This window comes from Falco naumanni, chromosome 18, assembly GCF_017639655.2.
Source record: "Falco naumanni isolate bFalNau1 chromosome 18, bFalNau1.pat, whole genome shotgun sequence".
Lineage (NCBI taxonomy): Eukaryota > Metazoa > Chordata > Aves > Falconiformes > Falconidae > Falco > Falco naumanni.
In genome coordinates this window covers 2,571,568-2,591,862 of record NC_054071.1, presented here as the reverse complement: position 1 = coordinate 2,591,862, position 20,295 = coordinate 2,571,568, and the positions used below count along the sequence as shown (strand labels likewise).

Below are 20,295 nucleotides of genomic sequence, written 5' to 3'. Positions count from 1 at the left end.
GATACAGAGAGAATGTACTCCCCATTTTTTGTTGTGTGTTTGGGGTTTTTTTTTTTTTGGGTTGGGTTTTTTTTGTTGTTGTTTTTTTTTAAAGGACATTATTTTGGATAGGAGCCCTTGGGTGTCCCCGCAGCGTTGGTCCTGCTGGGAGGTGGCACCAGCACCACGCTCATTTCTGAAGCCATTTGGCCAAGCAGCTTCTGGCTTGCCATGGAGGAGGTGGCCCGGTGGCCCGCTAGCCCCCCTCCAGCCCCCTCTCCACCTTTTGCCAGCCTGGAGGAATGTTGGGGGGGCGAGGGCTTGGGGTGAGGAGCGGCCGGCCTCTCTAACTGGTTAAAGGCAAAAAATCCAAAGCCCTGAATGTTGCCAGGGTTGGGGGTGCAGGATGGGACCTGCCTCTGCCTGGGCTGTGCTCTGGGGGGGCCCTGCGGCTGCTCGGGTGGGTGGGTGAGAGCGCGGAGGTATCGCAAGGAACGGAAAAAGGAGGAATTTGGTGGGAGAAAGAAATAGAGTTGCCGTAAAGCAGTCTGGCGGGGGGGGGGGGGGGTCAGCCGGGTTTGGGTGCTCACTGCTGCCAGCCTGGGAAGACCCCTGCCCCTGGGTGCAGACCCCAGACCCGGCGTGCCCCTTTCCCAGTGCCACGGTGCTGAGCCACGCTCAGCCCCAGCTCCGGGCCAAGAGGCTCCAGCTGCTCCAACGGGCCGGCACAGACCTGGGCAGGGGGCTGCGTTCCCCCTCGGGGGCTGCACTGCTGCTTGGGCGCAGCGGGGACCACCCTGGGGTGCCCAGCCCCCCCCCCCCCCCCGTCTCTGCCTTGCTTCCCACCGGTGGCTGCCCCGTTGTACGGGGGCGGGGGGGGGGGGCTGGCTTGCATCGAGGTGCTCCAGTGCCTCTCCCCACCCCTGGCTCCCGGTGGGCAAGGGGGGTCGGCAAGGGGGGTCGGCAAGGGGACCCCCGGCAGCCTGGGACACCCTCATGGAGCAGGTTTGAACTAATTAAGCTGAAGAATTAAGCCGAATTAATTAAGCAGCTGCTGGAGAGCCGACTCGGCCCTTTCCTGCGCCAAGGACAAGGAGCCCCCTTGTTCGCTTGGCTGTGGCCGTGTTCCCCCCCCCCCCCCCCCCCCCGCAAAGCGCTCCCCGGCCCCCCCATCTCCCCAGCAGGGCTTCGGGGTGCCCCTCCCTGGGGAAGGGGCTGCAGTTTGGGGGCGATGGCCCACGGGTGTGTGTGTGTGTGTGTGAGAGCGGGGAGCCAGGTGCCCCCCCCCCCCCCCCATGTCTGCTCCATCTGGCTGCGGAGGGGACCCCAAGGGATGAGGACGGGGCCCCTGCACCCGTGGCCGTGCCCCCCCCCCCCCCCCCCCCGGGTTTCCGCTGGCCAGCCCGCAGCTGCCTGCGCCCCGAGATAGGCACCCCACGGGGAGGGGGGGCTGGCCCTGGCCCCAGCCTCTGGCGGAAGGGGGGTGGTGGGCGCAGGCTTCCTGCCCTGGCCCTGGCCCACCCCCCCATGTGCCCCCCGGTGGCACCGCCACCTCCTGCCCTGCTCTGCCAGGGCTGGCACCGCCGTCCCCCCTGCTCCCCCCAAACTGCTTTGGCTCCCTGGTGGCAGCGGGGGGCGGGCGGGGGGGGCCCTTCCTGTGCCCCTGTCCCTGTCCCCAGCTGTGACCCCAGAGATAAGCAGGGACCAGGACAGGCTGTGCCGGGGCTGCCGGCCGCATTTCGGGGAGGCGATGGGGGCTGCTGCCCTGCTCCGGGCCCTGCTGCTCCTGGGGGGGCCACACTCAGCCCCTGCCCTGGGGCTCCTCCGGGACCCCCCCACCACGTACCAGGGACCCCCCGACAGCTATTTCGGCTTTGCCCTGGATTTCCACATGACCGAGGGCAGGTAAGGGGACAGCGGGGGGCTGGGGTTGGGCACGACACCCGTTCCCCCCCCCCGACACCCACTGTGCCCACCCCAGCCCCAGCGTGCTGGTGGGGGCACCCCGCGCCAACACCTCCCAGCCCGGCGTGGCTCAGCCCGGTGCCGTCTTCCTCTGCTCCTGGCCCCCCGGCAAGACCCCCTGCCACCCCCTCCCCATCGACACTACAGGTGCGTGGGCGCCATGGGGTGATGGGTGGGCGTGGGGGGGGCCACCAGCGCGGCACGCTGCCCCTCTCCCGCTCCCCCAGGGAACGAGACCGAGACCCAAAGCACCTTGAAGCTCCACACCTACAAGTCACACCAGTGGCTGGGGGCGTCCGTCACCAGCTGGGATGGCAAAGTGGTGGTGGGTGACCCAGTGGGTGGGTGGGCACCCTTGGGTGGTGGTGGTGGTGATTGATGGTGGGTGGTGAGTGGTGGTGGGTGATGAGTGGTGGGTGATGGTGGGTGGTGGTGAGTGGTGGTGAGTGGTGGGTGATGGTGGGTGGTGAGTGGTGGGTGATGGTGGGTGGTGGTGGGTTCTGGTGGGTGGTGGTGGGCACCCAGGTGCGTGGGCACCCTCGGGGGGTGGTGGTGGGTGGTGGTGAGTGGTGGTGGTGGTGGTGGGGAGTGGTGGTGGGGGCGGTGGGGGGTCGTGGGCACCCAGGTGTGTGGGCACACTTGGGGGATGGTGGTGGTGGGTGCTGGTGGGTGCTGGTGGGTGGTGGTGGGTGTCGGTGGGTGCTGGTGGGTGGTGGTGGGTGCTGGTGGGCACCCAGGTGCGTGGGCACCCTTGGGGGGTGGCAGTGGGTGGTGGTGAGTGTTGGTGGTGGTGGGGAGTGTTGTCGGTGGTGGGGAGTGGTGGGGGGGGTGGTGGGGGGTCGTGAGCACCCAGGTGTGTGGGCACACTTGGGGGATGGTGGTGGTGGGTGGTGGTGGGTGGTGGTGGTGGTGGGGAGTGGTGGTGGGGGCGGTGGGGGGTGGTGGGGGGTGGTGGGCACCCAGATGTGTGGGCACACTTTGGGGGGTGGCGGTGGGTGGTGGGCACCCAGGTGCATGGGCATCCTTGGAGGGTGGTAGTGGGTAGTGGGGAGTGGGGGTGGGGGATGGGGGGTGGAGGTGGGCACCCAGGTGCATGGGCACCCTTGGGGGGTGGGGGTGGGTGGTGGGCACCCTTGGGGGGTGGAGGTGGTGGGTGGTGGGTGATGGTGGGGGGTGGGTGGTGGTGGGTGATGGTGGATGGTGGGCACCCACCCTGTCCCCAGGCCTGTGCCCCACTGCAGCACTGGAACGCCATGGACGGGCAGCACGAGGCTTTCTGCACCCCGACGGGCACCTGCTTCGTGGGTGCCCCTGGGCTGCAGCGCGTCGCCTGGTACTCGCCGTGCCGCGACCAGCTCATGGCCAGCACCTACCGCGAGAGCTACTACGGTGAGGGCAGGTGGGTGGGGGCGGCGGGTGCCCCCCACCCCTGGCCCCTCTGACCCTGCCCTGTGCCCGCAGCCTACGACAGGCGCTACTGCGAGATCGGCTTCAGCGCAGCCGTCACAGCGGTGAGAGGGGGTTTGGGGGAGCGGTGGGACCGGGGTGCCCTGGGGGTGCCCGTGGGGATGCTGTTGAGGGTGCCTGGGGTGGCCGGGATGGTACCCAGGTGTGGGTGTCAGGGTGGGGGATGCAAAGGGGGGTTGCCAGGGTGGGTGCTGATGCCAGCTCTCCCACAGGATGGCACGCTGGTGCTGGGTGCCCCTGGCGGGTACTACTTCACGGGTGAGTCCTGCCTGCCTTTGGGTGGGCACGGTGGGCTGTGGGCACCCAGGATGGGGTACCCCCATGGGTGCCACCCGCAGCAGCACTAGCAGCCCCGGGTGGGTGCCAACGGGTGCCGTGCCAGTGCTGGTGCCCGTCCCGGTGTCCCCAGGGCTCCTGTACTCGGTGGAGGTGGATGCCATCCTCACCCGCTTCCACGGCAAGTCCCTGCTGTGGCCGGAGCGCCCGGGGCGTCCCACGGAGGAGCCGGTGGACAGGGAGTACGAGGATGGGTACCGGGGTGAGCAGCGGGCGTGGGGGGCCCTGGCCCATCGCTGGCTCGTGCCGGGGCACAGCGGGGGTCATCGGCAGCGGGGGTCATCGGTGCCCATCTCCCTTCAGGGTACTCTCTGGCCGTGGGCGAGTTCGATGACAACCCCAAAACCAAAGGTAAGGCTGGTTGGGTGGGGGGCCAGGGCTGCTCGGGGTGGGGGTGGGGTGGGGGATGGGCCCTGGGCACCCCTGGGCTCTGCAGTGCCCTCCCCTCCCAAGGGACACAGGTTGTGCCAGCACAGGGGTCCTGTCCATCTCTGTGTCTCCATGCCCACCCCAGCGCCGGGGACCTCTGAACCCACCCCAGTGCCGAGGATGCCCCTGTGCCCACCCCAGTGCCGAGGGTCTCTGAGCCCACCCCAGTGCCGAGGATGCCCCTGTGCCCACCCCGGTGCCAGGGATGCCCCCGTGCCCACCCCAGTGCTGAGGGTCTCTGAGCCCACCCCAGTGCCGAGGATGCCCCTGTGCCCACCCCGGTGCTGGGAATGCCCCCATGCTCACCCCAGTGCCGGGGGTCTCTAAGCCCACCGAAGTGCTGGGGATGTCCCCGTGCCCACCCCGGTGCCATGGTGGGGGCACTCAGGGCTCTTGTCCCCCGCAGAGTTCGTGGTGGGGGTCCCCAACAAGAGCAACACGAGGGGCGAGGTGAGTGGTGCCGGGAGCCTGGTGCCCTGCTCTGGGGGGGGCGCCTGGGGGGACACAGCGCCATGGCCAGGCCCCCCGGTGTGGCCCCCCGGGCTGGGGCCTGACCTTGCTCTGGGCAGGTGGAGATCTTCAGTGCGGGGGCGACCCTGCGCCGGCGGTGGGGCATCGCCAGCGAGCAGGTACCCCCCGCTGCGCCAGCACGTCCCCATGCCCCAACCCCCTACTCCCCTGCCCCGCCACCCCCCTGCCCCCACTGCCCCCAGGTGCCGTGCGCCAGCACCCCCAGCACCCCCAGCACCCTGCCCTGTCACCCCCAGTGCCCCCCTTAGTGCCCCACAGCTCCCTGCTGCCCCCCTGCCCACTGCCCCTGGCACCCCCCAACACCCCTCTGACCCCCTCCCCGTGCTGACACAGCACCCCTGCACCCCCACCCCATAGCATCCCAGCACCTAACCACCCCCCTCATCACCCAGCACCCCCCACGACACCCTGCACAACCCCCCCTGCGCCCCCCCCCCCCCCCCCCCCCCCCCCCACGCCCCCCTGCTCCACACGGGCCCTTTCCAGGTGGCATCGTACTTTGGGCACACGGTGGCCGTGGCTGACGTTGATGGGGACGGGTAAGAGCCAGGACTGTGCCCCCCCCCCCCCTCCATCCCCCATGAGGACACCCTAGGGTGCTGCCCCCCGCCTGGCACATCCCTGGGTGCCACCAGTCCCCAAACCTGGGGACCCTGACCCCCGTGCTGGGCGCAGGAGGGACGACGTGCTGGTGGGTGCCCCCCTGTACATGGCCCGGCGCCCCGATGGCCAGCGCAGCGAGGTGGGGCGTCTCTACCTCTACCTGGGGGGGAGGCGGCAGCCCTTCGCGCAGCCCCCCCAGACCCTGACGGGCACCCACCCCTACGGCCGCTTCGCCGCCGCCATTGCCAGCCTCGGGGACCTGGACCTGGACGGCTACGGCGGTAACACCGGGCTGGCACAGGGGTGGTGGGCAGGGGGGGGCTCTGCCAGCGCTGAACCACTGGGGAAACTGAGGCAGGGGGTCCCGGGTGGGGGGTGGTGCTGGGATGGGTCACCCGGTGGGTGCTCACATCCGCGCTGTCCCCAGATGTGGCCGTGGGTGCCCCGCTGGGGGGTGACAGCGGCAGCGGGCAGGTCTTCATCTTCCGTGGGCAGAGCGAGGGCTTGATGCCGGTGCCCACCCAGCGCCTCGACAGCCCCTTCCCCGGCCCAGCCGCCTTCGGCTTCGCCCTGCGCGGTGCCACGGACCTGGATGGCAACGGCTACCCCGGTACGGCCGTGCCACGTGGTCACTGCCACGCCGTCCTGGTGCCACCCACCCGGTCACCGACCCCCTGCTTGTCCCTGCAGATCTGCTGGTGGGTGCCTACGGGGCGGCCAAGGTGGCCGTGTACAGGTGAGTGCCCATCCCCCCAGCTCTGGTGGCGCATGGCCCGGGGGTCCCTGCCTGGGGTCTCCTGGCACCTCAGCTCTGTCCCCATGTCCCAGGGGACAGCCCGTGGTGGTGGCCCATACCCAGCTGAGTGTCCCTGATGGGCTGAACCCCAAGGTCCTGGATCATGCCCTGCCCGGCTCTAGTGCCAATGTCAGCTGGTGAGCCGTGTCATGGGGACAGTGTCATGTGGACCCCTGAGGGACACCACCAGTTTGGGGACATTGCCCCAGGGATGGTGGCAGGTCCCTGAGCACCCCTGGGTACTGTCCCCCTCGCAGCTTCCCTGTGGTGCTGTGTGTCAGCGTGACGGGCCAGCACATTCCCAAGAGCATCCGTGAGTGCCGGTGTCACCTGGGGAGGGGACAAGGGGCACTGCCGGGGTGGCACCAGTGCCATGTCCCCCTCTGCCCTGCCAGACCTCGATGCTGAGCTGCAGCTGGACCGACTGAAGCCCAAGCTGTCCCGGAGGGTCCTGCTGCTGCAGGGCCACCAGTCCTCCTGGCACAAGGCGCTGGTGCTGACCCCGGGGACACCCCCCTTGTGCCACAACCTCACCGCCTGCCTGCGGGTATGGGGACAGTGGGCTGGCATGGGGCGGGGGGGGACACGACAGCGGCAACCGGAGTCCAAGGAGGGTGGGGGACAGGCATGGGGACAGTGGCACCTCCAGCTGGGATGGGGACAGAGATGGGAACAGCAGTGACTCCACCTGGGATGGGGACAGTGGCACCTCCAGCCGGGATGGGGACAGAGATGGGAACAGCAGTGACTCCACCTGGGATGGGGACAGTGGCACCTCCAGCCGGGATGGGGACAGGGATAGGAACAGTGGTGTCCCCAGACGGGATGGGGACAGTGACACCTCCAGCTGGGATGGGGACAGGGTTGGGGACAGCGGTGTCCCCAGATGGGATGGGGACAGTGGCACCTCCAGCCGGGATGGGGACAGGGATAGGAACAGCAGTGTCCCCAGATGGGATGGGGACAGTGGCACCTCCAGCTGGGATGGGGACAGGGTTGGGGACAGCGGTGTCCCCAGATGGGATGGGGACAGTGGCACCTCCAGCCGGGATGGGGACAGGGATGGGAACAGTGGAGTCCCCAGATGGGACGGGGACAGTGACACCTCCAGCCGGGATGGGGACAGGGTTGGGGACAGCGCTGTCCCCAGCCCAGGTGGGTGGGGGCCCAGGGGTGGGTGGGTGCGGGGTGCCTGCCGGGGGGCTCTGCCCATGGGTGTCCCCAGGATGAGGCCGACTTCAAGGACAAGCTGAGCCCGGTGGCGCTGAGCCTGAGCCTGGCGCTGCCCGCGGGGGGGCCGGGGCTGGTGCTCTATGGGGACACGCTGGTGCAGGCACAGGTAGGGGGGACACGGCTGAACTGGGGACATCGCCGCGGTGCCACGGGGTGGGCTTGTCCCCACGGTTGGGCCAGGGCAAGTGGGGGTACCCCCAGCCCGGGGCACCCACTTCCACCATGGTGCTCCAGCCCCGTGGTCCCCAGCCTGTCCCCGCTGTCCCCAACCCCTCCCTGGGGCGCAGCCCCTTCCTCCCCGCTGTCCCCAGTGCTTCTGCGGGATGTCCCCCCTGCGTCCCCCCACTGTCTCTGCTCCCCCCTCGGGTAGTACCACCAGTCCCCCTACACTGCCCCCAGTCTCCCGTGGGATGTGACCCCAACCCCCACACTGTCCCCAGCCACTCCCTGGCACCCAGTCCTCTGTGCTGTCCCCTGCTGTCCCCCTCCCTCCCTGGGATGTCCCCTGCACTGTCCCTGCCCTTGGGATGTCCCTTCTGTGCCCCCCACTGTCCTCAATCACCTCCCCAGGATGTCCCCTCTGTACCCTCCGCCATCCCCAGCCCTTCCCGGGGATGTCCCCCAGTACTCCCCACTGTCCCCATCCTGCATCCCCCCCCTGTCCTCGTGTCCCCCGGCTCCCTCCCAGACCCACATCATACTGGAGGACTGCGGCGAGGACAACCTCTGCGTCCCGGACCTCCGCCTGGCCGCCGACACGTGAGCACCCGGCTGGGCAAGGGTGGGTGCCCCGTGCCACCCCGGGGTGCTGAGCCCTGTCCCCACCTGTCCCCCCGCAGGCCCAGCAGGCGCCTGCTCATCGGGGCGGAGGCTGTGCTGTCCCTGCGCGCCAACGCCAGCAATCTGGGCGAAGGCGCCTTCGAGGCCGAGCTGCGGGTGCAGCTGCCCCCCGGCACCCACTACCAGGCGGCCCGCAGCAGCATCCCGGTGGGTGCCCACCGGTGATGGGTGACAGGGGGTGCCCGAGTGGGGGGGACTCACATGCTGCCCTTGGTGGCCATCACTCTCCCTATGGATGCTTGGTGGTGATGGGTGCCTGGGTGGGGGGCTGACACCCTGCCCTTGGTGGCTGTCACCTTCCCTATGGGTGCTTAGTATGGTGGGTGCCAGGGGGTGCTTGGGTGGGGGGGTTCATACCTGCCCTTGGTGGCCGTCACCCTCCGTGGGGGTGCCTGGTGGTGATGGGTGCCTGGGTGGGGGGCTCACACCCTGCCCTTGGTGGCCGTCACCCTCCATGGGGGTGCCTGGTGGTGATGGGTGTCTGGGTGGGGGGCTGACACCCTCCATGGGGGTGCCTGGTGGTGATGGGTGCCTGGGTGGGGGGCTCACACCCTGCCCTTGGACTATGCATGTCCCCAGGGTGGTTGGTGCCCAGGGGGGTCCGTAAGGTGTCACCTCCCCATGTCCCCACACCGCAGGGGCAGGAGAAGCTGAGCTGCAACCCCCGGAAGGAGAACGGGAGCCACGTGGTGCTGTGCGAGCTGGGGAACCCTATGAAAGCGGGTGCCCGGGTAAGGGGACGTCCCCCCGCCAGGCCGATCACCCGGTGGTGGCATGGGGGGGGGGTGTCACCCACCCACTGGGACACCCCCCCACCCCCCTGCTGCCCTCTAGATCACCGTGGACATGGAGCTGAGCGTGGCGGGGCTGGAGGACATGGGTGACACCATCACCTTCCAGCTCCAGCTGCGGAGGTGACACTGCGCCAACCCCCTGTCCCCTGCCCACCGTGGGGACCCAGGCACCCGGCACTTGGTGGCCTCAGCGTGTCCCCAGACTCAGTGGCCACCCCTCACCCTGCCGTGTCCCTGCAGCAAGAACAGCCCCAGCTCCACCAACTCGTCGGTGACGGTGACGGTGCCCGTGGAGGTGCAGGCAGAGATGGCGCTACGGGGGTGAGGGCCTGGGGGGGGGACACGGGGGGCTGGGGGACACACGGGGGGGCCACTGACCCCCCTCTCTTGCCAGCAACTCCCTGCCTGCCACCACGGTGCTGCCCACCAGCTGGCACAGGGTGGAGGGCAGCCGGCGGCTCGAGGACCACGGCATCAAGGTGGAGCACGTCTACCAGGTAGGGTGATGCACCCATGGGTGCCTGGGGGACCGTCCCCTCTGTCCCCTCCCTGGTGTCACCTCACCATCCTCCCTCAGCTCCACAACAAGGGTCCCAGCACCGTCAGCGGGGTCACCCTGCACCTGGCCATCCCCAGCCAGCTGGATGGCCGCATCCTGCTCTACCTGCTGGAGCTGGGCACCGAGGGGGGCATGAACTGCACCAACCCGCCGGGCCTCAACGCTGAGCAGGTCGGTGCTGCTGGGGACCAGCACCCCCCCGCTGCGCGCTGGGTGGGTGACAGGGTGGCGTGTGTCCCGTGTCCCCTTCCAGCTGGAGATCCCCCGGCCCACGGGCGCAGCACCCCGAAACGGCACCCACCGGCGGGAGCGCAGGGAGCTGGAGGAGCCGCTGGATGCTGGGCTGGAGGACCTCGTCCCCGTGGTGAGTGGGGGCTTTGGGGACCTGCAGCCCGTGGGGGAGGTGCCCCCCGGGGTGGCAGGGTGGGGGTCCAGGTGACACCCGCCATGTCCCACAGGACTGTAGCAACGCCACGTGCGTGGACATCACCTGCTGGGTGCCCAGCCTGGCCAAGGACCAGCGGGCGCTGGTGAGCGTCCATGCCCTGCTCTGGATGGACACCCTGCAGCAGGTACTGTCCCCGCTTGGGGACAGGGGTGGCACTATGTCCCTAGGGTGGCCCCGCCACATCCCCTCCTGCACGGTGGTCTCCCGGGGACCTGCAGAGAGCAGCCTTGGGGACACAATGTGCAGGGTCACGGGTGCCCTGTTGGCTGCCGGCATCCCTGGTGCTGTGTCTCCGTGTGTCCCCATGTGTCCCCATGTCTGTCCCCATGTGTCCCCGTGTCTGTCCCCAGCGGGAGCACCTCCTGAAGCAGTTCCGCATCCAGTCACAGGCTTGGTTCAACACCTCGGCCATGCCCTACCGCGTCCAGCCCCGCGTCCTGCCCACTGGGGAGACCACGGTAGGGCCATGGTGGCCACAGGGGACACAGGGACAGGCCGTGGTGGCAGCGGTGTCACCCACCTGTCCATCCACAGGCTGTCACCAAGGTGGTGCGTGCCAGCCCCGGGGGCGAAGGGGCCGTGCCGGTGTGGTGGGTGGTGCTGGGGGTCCTGGCTGGGCTCCTGCTCCTCACCCTCCTCATCCTCCTCATGTGGAAGGTAAGTGGGTGGGTGGGGACATGGGACAGCGGTGACACCTCGCCAGGGTGGCGGGGCCCCAGTGACAGTGGAGGGACCCAGCCCTGGGGGTGGGGGCTGCGGGCACAGGGTAGGAGGCAGCACGGGGGGGGGGGGATGCTGTGGGTCCTCTGGGACTGATGCCGTGGGGTCCCCCCGGGGGTGGTGCCGTGGGGTCCCCCGCGGCCGGGCTGTCACCTGTCCCCCTCCCAGATGGGTTTCTTCAAGAGGACGCGGCCACCCGCCGAGGAGGACACGCAGGAGCTGGCGCCCGGCCAGGGGCAGGAGCCGGAGGATGCCCAGGGCTAGTGGGGTGCCCTGGGGTCCGCCTGCGCCCCGCCCCCCGGCATGGCCCCCATCCCGCCCCCGTGTCCCAGCACCCCGGGGCGCCCAGGGGCCCAGCACCCGCAGCCGCCCCCACCCCCCAATAAACCTCTGCCTGGCACCCTGCTGTTTGCCGGGGGGGGACAGGGGCCGCCCCCAGGGCCGGGCGGGGGGGTCGGTGTGGGGGTGCTGCTGTGGGCCGGGGGGGGCCGGGGGGGCGGGACCGGGGGCGGGGTGTGGCCGGGGCGGGGCCGGTGGTCGGGGGCGGGGCCGGTGGTCGGGGGCGGGGCCGGGGCGGGGCGGGGCGGGCGGCCGTGCCCGGCGGCTCCGGCAGGTGGAGCCCGGTCCCCGCGGCGGCGGCGGGAGGAGCGGGCCGGGCCGGGCGGGCCGGGCATGGCGGGGTAACGGCGCGGAGCGACCATGCGGCCCCGCCGCCTCCTGCCGCCGCTGCCGGTGCTGCTGCTGCTGGTGGCCGCGGGCGGGCGGCGGGCGCGGGGCGCGGCGGAGCCGGGAGCGCACGGTGAGAGCGGCCTTTGTGTGCGGGGGGAGGCGCCCGCCCCCGCCCCGCCCCGCCCCGACCCCCGCCGGCCCCGCCGGCCCCCCCACCCCCGCCTGCCGGGCCCTCCGCGCCCCCCGGGGCCGCCCCCCGCCCGGCTGGCTGCCCCCCCGCCCGGCTGGCTGTCCATCCATCCCCCCTCCCCGCGGCGGTCCGGGCCACCGGTGGGCGTCAGGGTGCTGGGCGGGGGCCCTGGGGTGCGCCTGGGGGTGCAGGAGGTGCGGAGGGGCCCGGGCCAGCGGGTGGGGGTCCTGGGCAAAGCTTGGGGGGTGGGAGGGAGGGTGGGAGTCCCCAGCCGTGGGGTGCGTGATGGTGGGTGGGGGTCCTGGGCAGAGCATGGTGGGGCAGGAGGGTGGGTGGGGGTCCCAGGCCATGAGGTGGTGGTGGTGGGTGGGTGGATGGGTGGGTGGGGGAGCCGGGCAGTGCCAGGGGGTGCAGCATGATGGGTGGGGGTCCCAGGCCAGGGAGTACGGGAGGGTGGGAGTGTGCGCTGGGGTCCTGAGCAGCACCCTGGGGTGCAGAATAGTGGGTGGGGGGGCACCCTGGGCATGGTGCAGGGGTCACCCCATTGCAGGCACCTGCTCCCAGCGGGCAGGGTGGGCCTTGGGGTGCGGCGCGGCGCTTTGGGGTTCGGCGCGACGCCCCCCGAGCCCGCCCCCCCCTCCTGGCAGCGCCCCTGTGCCGGGGCGAGGTGTACCGGGGGTGAGGCAGGGGCAGGGGGCTCGGGGGTCCCAGCCCTGGCTCAGCTCCCCGCTGCCGTCACCCGTCCCTGTCCCTGTGGGGTGGCAGCGAGGAGGGGGCGCAGGGCCCGGCGCCTGGGTCCCACAGCCACCCCGGGGCCTGGCACCCCACCGCCCACCCATCCTGGGACCCTGGGGCTGTACTGGGAGGCACTGGGAGCTGGTGAGGTGCCAGCGTGCCCCACGGTGGCTGTGCCACCCCCTGTGGGCCCCTCGGTGATGGGGAAGGGGGGGTTTGTACCCATGGGGACAGAGAGGGGGCGGCCATGCCCCCCACCCTGGGGCTGGCACCTTGTATCCCCCTCCTCCGGAGGACACCGGGGGTGGCCCTTGGTGCCAGCTGTCCCCCGGCAGCTGCGGGTGACCGGCATGTGGCCGCGGGGACATTCCTGCCCCCCGGGTGCGGCTGTCCCTGCTCTGTGGGGGGACGCCGCCAGCGCCCCCCCCGCCCCCCCCCCCCCCCCCCCCCCCCGCCCAGCATGTTGCCGAAGCAGCTGCTGCAAATTCCTCCCCTTGCCCATGGCCACATCTGGGCAACATCTGGGCTGAGATTGGGGGGTGGGGGGTCGGGTTGCCCTGCGGGGTGGGGGCTTTTGGGGGTCAGGATGCTGCCGGGAGGGGGGGGACACGGGGTCCCGAAAGCGCCCGGGGCCGCGGGATGAAGGAGGTCGTTGCCAGGGTGACGGCGCCGAGCCGGGCCGGCTGCCAAGGGCTGCGGGCTCATGCGCAGGATGGCGACGGCACGGGGGGGCCGGGGGCACGGGCGGCGGTGGGGTCCCCCCCCTGAGCTGTGCCCACCCCTGCACTGCATCTGAGACCCGGCCCTGGGCTGCTGGTGGGGCTTATGGGCGTGGAGACCCCCCCACCCTGAACTTGTGACATCGGTGGGTTGCACCCTGACTGGCCTTGGGAGGGGGGGGTGGGGGGGTATCGTGGGAGGGACGTGACTGGGTGCACCCACCCGCATGGGCACAGCACTCTGGTGTGGTAAACCCCCCCCCCCCCCCCATCCGCCTGCTTCAAGGGGGGCACAGGGTGGGTGCAAGGGGAGCACACACCCCCCCCCAGGACGGTGCCCACTGCTGTACTGGGATGGTACCCACAAACCTGCCAGCGAGGTGCCCGCTGCCCTGTAGGGTGGCATCTATGACCTGGCTGTGGTGGTGGCCATGACCCACCAGGGTGGTGGCCATGACCCACTGGGATGGGTCCCACCACCCGCTGGGATGGTGTGGTGGCCTGTGACCCACCAGGGTGGTGGCCATGACCCGCTGGGATGGGTCCCACCACCTGCTGGGATGGTGGCCTGTGACCCACCAGGATGATGTCCATGACCCACCAGAGTGGTGGCCATGACCCACTGGGATGGGTCCCACCACCCTGCTGGGATGGTGGCCTGTGACCCACCAGGATGATGTCCATGACCCACCAGAGTGGTGGCCATGACCCACTGGGATGGGTCCCACCACCCGCTGGGATGGTGTGGTGGCCTGTGACCCACCAGGGTGGTGGCCATGACCCGCTGGGATGGGTCCCACCACCTGCTGGGATGGTGGCCTGTGACCCACCAGGATGATGTCCATGACCCGCTGGGATGGGTCCCACCACCTGCTGGGATGGTGGCCTGTGACCCACCAGGATGATGTCCATGACCCACCAGAGTGGTGGCCATGACCCGCTGGGATGGGTCCCACCACCCGCTGGGATGGTGGCCTGTGACCCACCAGGGTGGTGGCCATGACCCGCTGGGATGGGTCCCACCACCCTGCTGGGATGGTGGCCTGTGACCCACCAGGATGATGCTCGTGACCCACCAGGGTGGTGGCCATGACCCACCGGGATGGGGCTGTGATGGTGCCGTCATGCCACCCGCAGGGCACGCTTGGGGGGTACCTGTCGGCATGGGGGGTGCCCCGTGCCCGCGCCCACGTGTCACCTGTGTCCCCGCAGAGGTGCTGCTGAAGGTGCAGGTGTACGAGAGTGGGACGCTGGCCCCGCTGGCCCAGGCCACCCTGGACGTCTTCGGCAACCGCAGCTCGCTGGCGGCTGGCATCACTGACCACGAGGGCACCGCCATCCTGCCCGTCCCCTACCGCCTGGGCACCTGGGTCCTCGTCACCGCTGCCCGCCGCGGCTACGTCACCGCCTCCGTCCCCTGGCGCGTCAACAAGCTGCCGCGTGAGTGACTGGGACCCCCCAGCCCTTATGGGGGACCCAGTGCCTTACTGGGCGGCTCTGAGCCTTTACGGGGGTCCCCAGTCCTTACTGGGGGGGGGGTCTGAGCCCTGATGGGGACGCCAGCTCTTTGCTGGGAGTGTCTGAACCCTTATGGGGGACCCCAACTCTTTACTGGGGGGCTCTGAGCTCTTATGGGGGGGCACAGTCCTTTACTGGGGGCCCTGGGTCTTCACTGTGGGAGTCAGCTCCTTGTGGGAGACTCCGATCTCTTACAGGGTTCCTGATGGCTTACTGGGGGAACTGGTCCCTTACTGGGGGCTTTGATCCCATGTGGAGGGGCCCAAGCCCTTGATGGGGTCCCTCATTCCTCCCTTAGTGGGAGGGGGATGGCTCTAAGGGGGCTCTAATCCCTTCCTGGGGGTCCTTGATACCTTCCTGGGCACCCCCAGTCCCTTCCTGGGACCTCAGTCCTTTCCTGGGGACCTCAAAGACTTTTTGGGAAGGGGGCGTCCCTTACAGAGGGGTGTTTGGGGGGCTCAGGCCCCTCTGAGAGGAGTTAACCATGTCCTGGTGGCCCCAAGGTACCCCCATCCCAGGGCAGGGGGGGTGGGGGTGTCCCCGGGCTGGGTGCCAGCCCTTGTCCCCAGGGCCATTGCGGGGTGGCGTCGATGGGGTCACCTTCCTGGGGGGGTGAGCCATGTGGCAGTGCTCAGCGGGGGGGTGTGCAAGGATGGGGGGTGCAGGGGTGGGGGTGCATGTGGCGGGTGAGGCTGGGGATGCGGGTGTGCGCAAGGAGCGGGGTGCGTGTGGGACTTGGGCTGTGCAGGGGTGTGCCGGGACTCTGGGGGTGCGAGGGCACGGTGGCACGCAGGGACTGGGAGGCGGGGGGGTGCAAGGATCAGGGGGGTGTGCAAGGATGGGGTGTGTCTGCAAGGATGGGGTGCAGCAGGTGTGCAGGGTTTGGGTGTGCAAGGATGGGGGTGTGCAAGGGTGGGGTGCAGCAGGTGTGCGGGGTTTGGGTGTGCAAGGACTGGGGGGGTGTGCAAGGATGGGGGGTGTGCAAGGGTGGGTGCAGCAGGTGTGCAAGGGTGGGGGGTGTGCAAGGATGGGGGTGTGCAAGGGTGGGGTGCAGCAGATGTGTGGGGTTTGGGTGTGCAAGGGTGGGGGTGTGCAAGGGTGGGTGCAGCAGGTGTGTGGGGTTTGGGTGTGCAAGGATGGGGGTGTGCAAGGGTGGGGGTGTGCAAGGGTGGGTGCAGCAGGTGTGCGGGGTTTGGGGTGTGCAAGGATGGGGGGTGTGCAAGGGTGGGGGGAGTGCAAGGGTGGGTGCAGCAGGCGCGCAGGGTTTGGGGTGTGCAAGGATTGGGGACATGCATGGACGTGCCAGGCTGGGGGTGTGCATGGGGCGCCCCCCCCCCGCCCACTGCCTGCCACCGCCTGTCCCCTCCTGTCCCCATGTGCACCCCGTCTCCATGTCCACCCCCCCCCCCCGCTGCCCTATTCTCCCCACCCGCTCTGCGGGGCCCATCACCCCCCTCTCCCCATCAGCACCCACCCTCCCCAGCCCCCCCCAGCCTGGGGGGTCGGGGAGGGTATTTCGGGGTCCTCCCCATCACCCCCCCCCCTTGCAGTCTACGCCTCCATCAGCCTCTACCTGCTCCCCGAGCGTCCCGCCACCCTTATCCTCTACGAGGACCTGGTGCAAATCCTCCTGGGATCCCCAGGTGAGTGATGCGGCTGGAGGTGGGGGGGGACGGGGACGTGTGTGTGACACCACCGTCACCCCTGGGTGCTGCCACCCACCTTGTCCCCCTCCAGGTGCCCGTGGGCAGCCGTGGGCGCAGTTCCCACGGCGGGCAGCCCGCTTGCCCCGCAGCTCCACGTACAGCCAGCTCGCCGCGTCCCTCACCGCTGCCACCGGCCCCAGCCTGGCCCGCGCCTTCCCCGCCTTCCTGGGCGCCGAGCAGGGCGGCAGTGGTACGGGGGGGACACCATGGGGGGCTTGGGGGGGGGGGCGGGGCATGCCACGAGGTCACCCCCATACGCATGTCCCCGTCGCTCATCCCCACAGCCAATGCCACCTGGCTGGAGCTGGCACCCGTGGCGGCTCTCAGCGTCCATCTCTTCACCGGCAACGGGACGGAGGTGCCGCTGGCCGGCCCCGTCCATCTCTCCGTCCCTTTGGCCCCCGACGCCGGGCCAGTGGTGGCCACCAGCGTGCCGGCCTGGAGGTTTGACCCCAAGAGCGGTGAGCGCTGGTTGAGGGGGGTGGCAGAGGGGTGGCACAGCTCCTGCTGGGGGGGCTGGCGGTGGGGGTGATGAGGTGGGGGGGTCTCAGCCCGCGGCGGGGGGATGGACGTGTCTCCCTGCAGGGCTGTGGGTCCGTAACGGGACGGGGCTGATCCGTAAGGAAGGCCGGCAGCTCTACTGGACCTTCGTCTCCTCCCAGTTGGGATACTGGGCGGCAGCTCTGCCCTCTCCCAGCACAGGTAGGGTGACACCCATCGGTGCCCCCAGCCTTGGTCCCCCTGTCCCCTTGGCCCTGGGGAGGGGCTGTCCTGGGGTGGGAGGGGGAGGACACCCCCCCCATGGGGTGCTGGTGGGTGCAGCCCCTGGGGGGCTCTCTGGGGGGGGGTCCCGTGCTGTGGCTGACCCCGCTGTCCCCAGGGCTGGTGGCGATGGCGGCAGGCGTGACGGACATCACCACCTACCACACCATCTTCCTGCTGACCATCCTGGGCGCGCTGGCCCTGCTCGTCCTCATCCTCCTCTGCCTCCTCATCTACTACTGCAGGTCAGCACCCCTGGGGGCCCGACTGCGGCTGGGGGGGACAGGGCACGTGCCTGCCTGGCCCCCGTCGGCACCCTACAGCTGGGTATGGGGGGTTGGGGGGGGGTGGGGGGTGGCACTGCCTGCCTGGAGCCCCTGGGTGCCCTATAGCTGCCTATGGGGGGGCACCGCTCCCTAGCACCCCTGGGTGCCCTATAGCTGGCTATGGGGGGGTACCACTCCCTAGCACCCTTGGGTGCCCTATAGCTGGCTATGGGGGGGGGCACCGCTCCCTAGCACCCCTGGGTGCCCTATAGCTGGCTATGGGGGGGGGGCACCGCTCCCTAGCACCCTTGGGTGCCCTATAGCTGGCTATGGGGGGGGGCACCGCTCCCTAGCACCCTTGGGTGCCCTATAGCTGGCTATGGGGGGGGGCACCGCTCCCTAGCACCCTTGGGTGCCCTATAGCTGGCTAGGGGGGGGGCCACCGCTCCCTAGCACCCTTGGGTGCCCTATAGCTGGCTATGGGGGGGCACCGCTCCCTAGCACCCCTGGGTGCCCTATAGCTGGCTATGGGGGGGAGCACCGCTCCCTAGCACCCCTGGGTGCCCTATAGCTGCCTATGGGGGGGGGGCACCGCTCCCTAGCACCCCTGGGTGCCCTATAGCTGGCTATGGGGGGGCACCGCTCCCTAACACCCCTGGGTGCCCTATAGCTGGCTGTGGGGGGGGCACCGCTCCCTAGCACCCCTGGGTGCCCTATAGCTGCCTATGGGGGGGGGGCACCGCTCCCTAGCACCCCTGGGTGCCCTATAGCTGCCTATGGGGGGGGGCACCGCTCCCTAGCACCCTTGGGTGCCCTATAGCTGGCTATGGGGGCGTCACCACTCCCTAGCACCCCTGGGTGCCCTATAGCTGGCTGTGGGGGGGGGGCACCCCTGGGTGCCTTATAGCTGGCTATGGGGATACACACCACTCCCTAGCACCCTTGGGTGCCCTATAGCTGGCTATGGGGATACACACCGCTCCCTAGCACCCCTGGGTGCCCTATAGCTGGCTATGGGGTGCCACCTTTGGGTGCCCTATAGCTGGCTATGGGGGGGCACCGCTCCGTAGCACCCCTGGGTGCCCTATAGCTGGCTATGGGGGGGAGCATCACCCCTGTAGCAGGCTGGAGCCCCCTCCTCTCACCCCCTAGAGCAGGTGAGGGAGGCTGTGGGGGGAGCGGGACCCCCAGCCCCCGCGTGCCACCCCGGGGTGACCCCGCGCCGTGTCCCCGCAGGCGGCGGTGCCTGAAGCCGCGGGCACAGCACCGCAAGCTGCCGCTGCCGGGGCCGCTGGACGCTGCCCGGCGGGACCAGGCCACCTCGGTGTCCCAGCTGGACCTGCTCTGCGGTGGCAGCCACCTGGAGACGGCCTCCTCGGGGGGGGACACCGACCTCCCCACCCCGGGCTTGCCCCCCGCCACCCGGGACCTCCCCACCGCCCGGCCGGACTTCTTCCAACCGCCAGCCCCCCCCCAGCTCCGCGCCGGCCCCCGGACCCCCACCGGCACCCTGGCCCCCCGCCGCCGGCACCCCCCCCGCGCCGGAGGACTATGGGCGCCCCGGCGAAGCCTTCGGCCTCAGGGCTGCCCGCTCGGTGGACGGGCTGCAGCTGCCGGACGAGCACCCCCGGGGGACCCCCTCTTTCCCACCCCGGCCCCCCTCGCCCCCCGTGTTTTCCCGTTATGGGGGGCAGCCAAGCGAGCACCCGCTGCCCGAGCCCCCCCCTCGCCCGCCCTCGCTGGCCCCCCCCGGGTCCCCTGCTCCTCTGCGGCCCCCTGGACCGGGGTGGGGGGCCGGAGGATGTCTACCGGGGGGTGATGCCCACCCTCCTCATTCCCGCCCGCTACATGCGCCTGGCCCCCGGCGAACCGGAGGGTCCCCCCAAAACCGAGGGGGGGACCCGGTTCGACGGCGGCGACGGCGGCCCCACCGCCCCCCCCGTCCGCTGGGCAGCCGTTTGAGGAAGGGGAAAACTGGGGGGGGGCTCGTGCCCCCCAGCCGGTGAGCGGCTCGGTGGCCATCCCAGTACTGCTGGACGGGTCGGCGGTGGCGCAGCTCAACGGGGAGCTGCAGGCGCTGGCTGGGCAGCAGTTACTAGAACTGGGGGGGCCCCCCCCCACCCCGAGCTTGGTTCGTCTCCTTGGACGGCCGTTCCTCCCAGGTCCGGCATTCCTACATCGACCTGCAGGGCAGCGAGAGGGGGTCCGGCCCCGCGCCCCCCCCCCGCCTCCCCCGTGGAGTGGGAAGTGGGGGGGAGGACGTAGGGACTCGCCCCCCCCCTGCCCACCGCCTCCCCCGAGGACAGCTCGCTGGCCCCCTTGCTGGAGGCGGGGAGCGGGGGGCGGCGAGGGGGGGGCAGTGGGCGCAGCAGTGCCAGCGAAGCCCCCCGAGACTCCCTGACCAGCCCTGAGGAGGAGGCGCTGGCGGAGGCGGCCGAGGGGGGGGGACGAGGGGGGGCGACCGTAAGAGCCCCTGGCAGAAGCGGGAGGAGCGGCCGCTGATGGTCTTCAATGTCAAGTGAGTGGGGTGGGGGGGCTGGGGGGGGCGGTGGGATGGGGGGTGAACGGCTGCTGGCATCCCATCCTGCCACCACCCTGTCCTGTCCCGTCACTGTCCTGTCCTGCCACTGTCCCCTCCTGCCACCAGCATCCCAGCCTGCCACCCTCCTGTCCTGTCCTGCCACTGTCCCCTCCTGCCACCAGCATCCCAGCCTGCCACCGGTCCTGTCCTCTCCTGCCACCATCCCATCCTGCCACCACCCTGTCCTGTCCGGTCACTGTCCTGTCCTGCCGCTGTCCCCTCCTGCCACCAGCATCCCAGCCTGCCACCCTCCTGTCCTGTCCCATCACTGTCCTGTCCTGCCACTGTCCCCTCCTGCCACCAGCATCCCAGCCTGCCACCCTCCTGTCCTGTCCCATCACTGTCCCGCGCTGCCACCATCCTGCCCCCTCCCCTGACCCTGCCATCGGGCCACCACCCCACCCTGCTGCCACCATCACCCTGTCCCGCCCCTGTCCCCCCCCCCCGAC

The 20,295-nt window shown here is 70.6% G+C and overlaps 2 protein-coding genes across 2 annotated transcripts; both read left to right on the top strand.

The window, feature by feature from the left end:
* The first annotated feature begins 1,713 nt into the window (after positions 1–1,713).
* ITGA2B (integrin subunit alpha 2b) lies at positions 1,714–11,035 on the top strand. The gene is made up of 30 exons (XM_040617694.1): positions 1,714–1,884; positions 1,961–2,091; positions 2,172–2,269; positions 3,168–3,333; positions 3,406–3,455; positions 3,624–3,669; positions 3,821–3,949; positions 4,051–4,098; positions 4,583–4,626; positions 4,746–4,805; positions 5,194–5,246; positions 5,383–5,591; positions 5,738–5,920; positions 6,001–6,046; positions 6,139–6,243; positions 6,364–6,419; positions 6,502–6,653; positions 7,332–7,445; positions 8,028–8,098; positions 8,179–8,326; positions 8,818–8,910; positions 9,014–9,093; positions 9,214–9,294; positions 9,368–9,470; positions 9,551–9,703; positions 9,786–9,896; positions 9,991–10,104; positions 10,331–10,438; positions 10,515–10,637; positions 10,869–11,035. The coding sequence occupies exons 1-30, from the start codon at positions 1,730–1,732 to the stop codon at positions 10,962–10,964; spliced, it is 3,126 nt and encodes a 1,041-aa protein (XP_040473628.1). The 5' UTR covers positions 1,714–1,729; the 3' UTR covers positions 10,965–11,035.
* Positions 11,036–11,346: 311 nt separating this feature from the next.
* Positions 11,347–19,787, top strand: FAM171A2 (family with sequence similarity 171 member A2). Its single transcript, XM_040617747.1, is given in 13 exon segments — positions 11,347–11,499; positions 14,226–14,453; positions 16,082–16,174; positions 16,269–16,427; positions 16,522–16,698; positions 16,823–16,939; positions 17,118–17,244; positions 18,502–19,021; positions 19,024–19,160; positions 19,162–19,369; positions 19,371–19,633; positions 19,635–19,716; positions 19,719–19,787. Coding segments are annotated over 13 exon segments (2,280 nt in total). The 5' UTR covers positions 11,347–11,399.
* Positions 19,788–20,295: the final 508 nt, after the last annotated feature.

What these genes read in the sequence shown, in the direction of transcription:
- ITGA2B (XM_040617694.1), top strand. Translation starts at nt 1,730, where the DNA reads ATGGGGGCTGCTGCCCTGCTCCGGGCCCTGCTGCTCCTGGGGGGGCCA. An exon ending in CCTCCCCATCGACACTACAG is followed by an intron (nt 2,092 to 2,171) that starts GTGCGTGGGCGC and finishes CCGCTCCCCCAG; the next exon opens with GGAACGAGACCGAGACCCAA. An exon ending in GGACCTGGACGGCTACGGCG is followed by an intron (nt 5,592 to 5,737) that starts GTAACACCGGGC and finishes CGCTGTCCCCAG; the next exon opens with ATGTGGCCGTGGGTGCCCCG.